Here is a 6,793-nt window from a genome sequence, read left to right on the forward strand (position 1 = left end):
TATGGTGTGCAGTCAGTGTGATGGAGGGCAAAGCTCATAGAAGGGTTTGCAACCTCAATGACTAATGGGCAGTATTCACAACTGTTCCCCTTGGAGGGTGATACTATGAGTGCTAACAGAAATATATAGGCTATAAATATACATATATACACACACACATTTTATATATATGTATAAAAAACATAGGTATAGCGTATATGTTCCTCTACACTGTCCCATCAAATGCTCCCAGGGCAGGTACAGCACAGGTTAAATACAGAGTAAAGCTGCCTCTACACTGTTCCTGCTGAAACTCAATGACAGAGGAGTGACCCCTAACAACTCGTATGTGTTGAAATATATCGTTTGAATGCTGTGTGGAATACTTGCCTAACAGCAGCAGTGCAAAGGCTTTATATGATTTATATCATATGATTTATATTTCTGGAAGGAAAATTCCGTGGGGACAGAAGCACAAATATTGCAAAACCAGTTTATTGGAAATAGAAGTGATTTTACAGGAGTATTCAGTATAATCAGTTTTCTCCATTAATACCCAAAGGTCTCCAGTTATTTGAATTACTCACACTTTGTAAATGCAACTTATTGTAAAGACGTTCTGTCTGTACTGGCCACCAACACCCATTGGAATTCTCTTTGGATTATCCCTACTCTAACTTCCTATTTCCATTTTTCTTTTTGTTGGTTATTAATTTCAGAATTTCATATTGTAGAAGTTTTTTTTATATTTGTTTGTGGGATGTGGACGTCACTAGCTAGGCCAGCATTTATTGCTCATCCCTAATTGCCCTTGAACTGAGTGGCTTGCTAGGCCATTTCAGAGGGCATTTAATAGTCAACCCCATTTCTGTGGCTTTGGAGTCACATGTAGGCCAGACCAGATAAGGACGGCAGATTTCCTTCCCTAAAGGACATTAGTGAACCAGATGGGTTTTTACAACCCCGACATTGTCATCAAACCTGCAGATAAGGCTGGTGCTGTTGTTGTCTGGCGTACCGGCCTCTATCTTGCAGAGGCTCAGCGCCAACTCTCAGACGCTTCTTCCTACTTCCCCCTGGACCATGACCCCACCACCGAACATCAAGCTACTGTCCACAGGACTGTCACTGACCTCATCTCCTCTGGAGATCTTCCCTCTACAGCTTCCAACCTCATAGTCCCACAACCCCGGACAGCCCGCTTCTACCTCCTTCCCAAAATCCACAAACGGGACTGTCCCGGCAGACCCATTGTTTCAGCCTGTTCCTGCCCCACTGAACTTATTTCTTCCTATATTGACTCTATCTTTTCTCCCCTGGTCCAATCTCTTCCCACCTATATCCTTGACTCTTCTGACACCCTACATCATTTTGACCATTTCCAGTTTCCTGGCCCTAACCGCCTCCTCTTCACTATGGACGTCCAATGCCTCTACACCTCTATCCCCCACCAGGACGGTCTGAGGGCTCTCTGCTTCTTCCTTGAACAGAGGCCCAACGAGTCCCCATCCACCACCCTCCTCTTCCGCCTGGCTTAACTTGTTCTCACATTGAACAACTTCTCCTTCAACTCCACTCACTTCCTTCAAGTAAAAGGTGTTGCTATGGGTACCTGCTTGGGTCCTAGTTATGCCTGTCTTTTTGTGGGATATGTCGAACATTCCTTGTTCCAGTCCTACTCAGGCCCCCTTCCCCAACTCTTTTTCCGGTACATTGATGACTGTATCGGTGCCGTTTCCTGCTCCCGCCCCGAACTAGAAAACTTTATCAACTTTGCTCCTAACTTCCACCCTTCTCTCACCTTTACATGGTCCATCACCGACACTTCCCTTCCCTTCCTCGACTTCTCTGTCTCCATCCCTGGGGATAGGCTGTCTACCATTATAAGCCCACCGACTCCCACAGCTACCTCGACTACACTTCTTCACACACTGCCTCCTGTAAGGACTCCATTCCATTCTCCCAGTTTCTCCGTCTCCGACGCATCTGCTCTGATGATGCTACCTTCCATGACGGTGCTTCTGGTATGTCTTCCTTTTCCCTCAACCGAGGATTCCCCCCCACTGTGGTTGACAGGACCCTCAACCATGTCCGGCCCATTTCCAGCACCTCTACCCTCACCCCTTCCCCTCCCTCCCAGAACCGCGACAGGTTTCTGCTTGTCCTTACTTTTCACCCCACCAGCCTCCACATCCAAAGGATCATCCTCCGTTACTTCTGCCACATCCAGCGTGATATCGCTACCAAACACATCTTCCCCTCCCTTCCCCTGTCAGCATTCCGAAGGGATCGTTCCTTCCGCGACACCCTGGTCCACTCCTCCATTACCCCCACCACCTTGTCCCCTTCCCACGGCACCTTCCCCTGCAATCGCAGGAGGTGTAAAACCTGCCCATTTACCTCCTCTCTCCACTATCCAAGGCCCCAAACACTCCTTTCAGGTGAAGCAGTGATTTACTTGTACTTCTTTCAATTTAGTATACTGTATTCGCTGCTCACAGTGTGGCCTCCTCTACACTGGGGAGACCAGACACAGATTGGGCGATCGCTTTGCGGAACACCTCCGCTCAGTCCATAAACATGACCCCGAACTTCCGGTTGCTGGCCATTTCAACACTCCCCCCTGCTCTCATGCTCACATCTCTGTCCTGGGATTGCTGCAGTGTTCCAGTGAACATCAACGCAAGCTCAAGGAACAGCATCTCATTTACAGATTAGGCACATTACAGCCTGCCGGACTGGAAGTTGAATTCAATAATTTCTGAGTATGACGGGCTGCCCTTTTTATGTTTAGTTATTTTTTCTTTTTTTTCTTCTTTTTTATTTGGTTATTTTATTTTAGTTTTTTTAGTTTGGTTAGTTTGTTACTACTGTGCCTACCCACTGTTTCTGTATTAAAATTTTTTTTTTTAAATGTTTGTGCTTGGAGAGCTTTGTGTTTTACAGTCAATTCACACCCTCTCTGCACTAATGCTTTGTCTTTCAGCACACCATTAACATACCGTTTGCCTTTGTTCCATGACCTTCTGGTCAGTTATTCTGTGTGACTTTGTCCTATTTACACCTTCTCCTTTGTTATCTCTTGCCCCACCCCTGCTTTACTTGCTTAAAACCTTTTACATTTCTAATATTTGTCAGTTCTGAAGAAGTATCACTGACCTGACATGTTAACTCTGTTTCTCTCTCCACAGATGCTGCCAGACCTGCTGAGTATTTCTAGCTTTCTTGTTCTTATTTCAGATTTCCAGCATCTGCAGTTTTTGGGTTTTTACAACAATTGACAATGGTTTCGTGGTCACCATTAGACTAGCTTTTAATTCCAGATTTTTATCAATTGAATTCAAATTTCAGCATCTGTCATGGTGAGATTTGAACCATGTACCCAGAGCATTAGCCTGGGCCTCTGTATTACTTGTCCAGTGACAAATGTGAGGCAGTGTCCTGTTATCACCATTGCTGATATACTGTGCCTGGATACGATCCTGAGTGAGGATGTTTTACTACCTGCAACTGATTTTGTAGTGTTGTGTAGTAGAGGGCTGATTGTGGCAATTACACAGCCCAGTGTGGGCAGGGGTGTGTGGATTACACAGCCTGGGTGGGTGAGAATGTGGATTACACAGCCCGGGGTGGGGGTGTTCACTGATTACACAGCCCAGGGTGGGTGGGTTGTGTGGATTACACAGCCTGGGGTGGGGATGTTCTCTGATTACACAGCCTGGGGTGGGGATGTTCGCTGATTACACATCCCAGGGTGGGTGGGTTGTGTGGATTACACAGCCCAGGGTGGGGGTGTTCACTGATTACACAGCCCAGGGTGGGTGGGTTGTGTGGATTACACAGCCTGGGGTGGGGGTGTTCACTGATTACACAGCCCAGGGTGGGGGTGTTCACTGATTACACAGCCCGGGGTGGGGGTGTTCTCTGATTACACATCCCAGGGTGGGTGGGTTGTGTGGATTACACAGCCTGGGGTGGGGATGTTCTCTGATTACACAGCCCAGGGTGGGTGGGTTGTGTGGATTACACAGCCTGGGGTGGGGATGTTCTCTGATTACACAGCCCAGGGTGGGTGGGTTGTGTGGATTACACAGCCCGGGGTGGGGATGTTCAGTGATTACACAGCCTGGGGTGGGTGGGTTGTGTGGATTACACAGCCCGGGGTGGGGATGTTCATTGATTACACAGCCCAGGGTGGGTGGGGTTGTGTGGATTATACAGCCTGGGGTGGGGATGTTCACTGATTACACAGCCCAGGGTGGGTGGGGTTGTGTGGATTACACAGCCCAGGGTGGGGGTGTTCACTGATTACACAGCCCAGGGTGGGTGGGGTTGTGTGGATTACACAGCCCAGGGTGGGGGTGTTCACTGATTACACAGCCCAGGGTGGGTGGGGTTGTGTGGATTACACAGCCCAGGGTGGGGGTGTTCACTGATTACACAGTCCAGGGTGGGTGGGGGTGTGTGGATTACACAGCCCAGGGTGGGGGTGTTCACTGATTACACAGCCCAGGGTGGGTGGGGGTGTGTGGATTACACAGCCCAGGGTGGGGGTGTTCACTGATTACACAGCCCAGGGTGGGTGGGGATGTGTGGATTACACAGCCCAGGGTGGGGGTGTTCACTGATTACACAGCCCAGGGTGGGTGGGGGTGTGTGGATTACACAGCCCAGGGTGGGTGGGGGTGTGTGCACAACAAACAGAAAGTTTTGATCACACTTGAGGTTAGAATGGCAGATCGTGCTGTTTCAGGTAACCCTGTTTTTGATTGTCTGAGATCAGGATTATCCTCTGTTTCCTGCCCCCCAAACAATTCCAGTTTGAGATTCAGATGTTGCATTTCATGGTGTGCTTTTGTCTGGTTTATTTTGTTTTGATCTGTAGGTTGAAGGAAGCTCCGGTCAGATGTATTGTTGCCTAAGCTCCTGCCTCTACTGCTCATGTCCAGCCTTCATGTATTCCGTCTTGCGAAGGAATGACAATATATTGGTAAGGACTTAAGATCAACTAACAGGACAGGCACTTTCCTTTTTTGTGTGTGTGTGTGTGTGTGTATATTATATATATATATATAATACACACACACACACACCATATTGCCTCTATCATCTTTATGTGAACAGTATCTAAAATGCTCTCGAGCACATCTCTGCTCCCTGTATTAAGCTACCTGCTCTGTAATTCCCTGATTCGTGACTTGATCCTTTTTTTAAAACGCCAGTATTCCAGGTTAATTAATTTTATTGTTAGTGACACATTCATTACTCAGCTTAATATTGAATGTTATGCTTTTGAGTAAATAAAGCAAACACAAGTTCAGCACGATCAGAGCAGCAATTCCCTTCAAGTCTTTCCCTCTACTGAATTTCCTGTTCTGTATTTTACAGTGTAAGCACATTCTTGCTGTATACCTGTGCCAAGCCATGGGAGTGTACCACCAGCTGACCGTCTCAGACAAGCAGCTCACTAGCCTGCTGCTCGCAAAGGACAAGGAGCCTGGAGGCACAGCACATTAAAGATCAACATTTTGTTTTGGGGAAAGGAAAAACGCTGGGAGACATAAAAACATTTTTTACACTGTATACTAGCCTGTAGACTGACCCTTGATGTCCACCAGTTACTAGGCGTGAGTCAGCAGTACAGAGACAACGAACTGCAGACAATGAGACCTAAGCAACTGCTCTATTCAAAAACTTAAAACTTAGATCCTTACTGTTGCCAAGCAATAGAAAGAGAAATGTCAAATAGAAGGAGGCAGCTCTGTTTCAAGCACCCTGGCATGAAAATGGCCACATCATATCCAAACAACATGCCTTCTCTGTAACCCAGAGTTCCCAGGGTCGAGTGTTACTGAAGCAAACATGGCTGACCACAGTCTTTGGTATGTTACTCCTAAACTATACGTAACCTAGGCTGACACTTCATTGCAGCACTGAGGGAATACTGCATTAACAGAGATGTCATCTTTGAAATGAAGCATTTATCCAAGGCCAGTGCAAAATCCTGCAGCATTATTTGAAGAAGAACTGGGGCGGTCTCCTGCCCAGAAATGTTCACTCAATGAACACCACCAAAAAGAGATTCTCTGCTCATGTATTCATTTACTATTTGTGGGACCTTACTTGCAGACATTGGCTGCCACGTTGACTTCCAGTTCCAGGTAATTAATTGGCTTCAGTGCAATTTGGGATGTCCTGAGGACGTGAAAAGTGCAACAAAATGTAGCTTCTTTATTTTTTACTGCATTGTTTTGAGTATTTTGACAAATTTCTTTTATAATTATCTATTACACATTTGCAATAATGTTTTGTTTTCAATGTTTCAATTGCACATTCAGCCAACAGACTGCAGTACAAGTCACTAGATACCCAGGCAGCTGCCTGCTTGTTGGCTGTGATTCTGCCCGAACCCTCCATCACAATGCAGCATGGAAGTCAACCAAATGTGAGCAGAGAGTACCCTGTTTTTGTTAGATACTGTTGTGATACTGGCTTTTTCAGGCTGCCATGTGTCATATGGGTAAATACTTATTTTTGATATTGCTTCTTAATTAAATTAAACAGTTTTAACAGTAATATGGAGAGTTTGGCATATGGGCAGCACAGAACACAGAGGCCTCAGCACTCATCATGCCATTGGATAAGTAATATAGCCAGCCTGGCACCTGGCCTTTCCCAGTGGGGACTCCCCATGGCACAATTTGTGGACTAGCCTCTGAGTGTCAGCAGAAGAACAGCTTACATCACTGCACCCTGATTCCTGGATTGTGGTGGAGTTTTCAATTATTTGATTTAAATAAATGTCTTTATTAAG

The 6,793-nt window shown here is 46.3% G+C and overlaps 1 protein-coding gene across 3 annotated transcripts in view; it reads left to right on the forward strand.

The window, feature by feature from the left end:
* Positions 1 to 6,793, forward strand: part of zswim7 (zinc finger, SWIM-type containing 7) — a 78,366-nt gene extending 71,573 nt beyond the window's left edge. For all 3 annotated transcript variants that reach the window (XM_068010873.1, XM_068010874.1, XM_068010875.1), the window contains exons 5-6: positions 4,865 to 4,969; positions 5,368 to 6,793. In XM_068010873.1, the coding sequence (XP_067866974.1) occupies positions 4,865 to 4,969; positions 5,368 to 5,496 (234 nt within the window). In that variant the 3' untranslated portion in view covers positions 5,497 to 6,793. The remainder of the gene's footprint in view (positions 1 to 4,864; positions 4,970 to 5,367) is intronic.

Source organism: Heterodontus francisci, chromosome 30 (assembly GCF_036365525.1).
Source record: "Heterodontus francisci isolate sHetFra1 chromosome 30, sHetFra1.hap1, whole genome shotgun sequence".
Lineage (NCBI taxonomy): Eukaryota > Metazoa > Chordata > Chondrichthyes > Heterodontiformes > Heterodontidae > Heterodontus > Heterodontus francisci.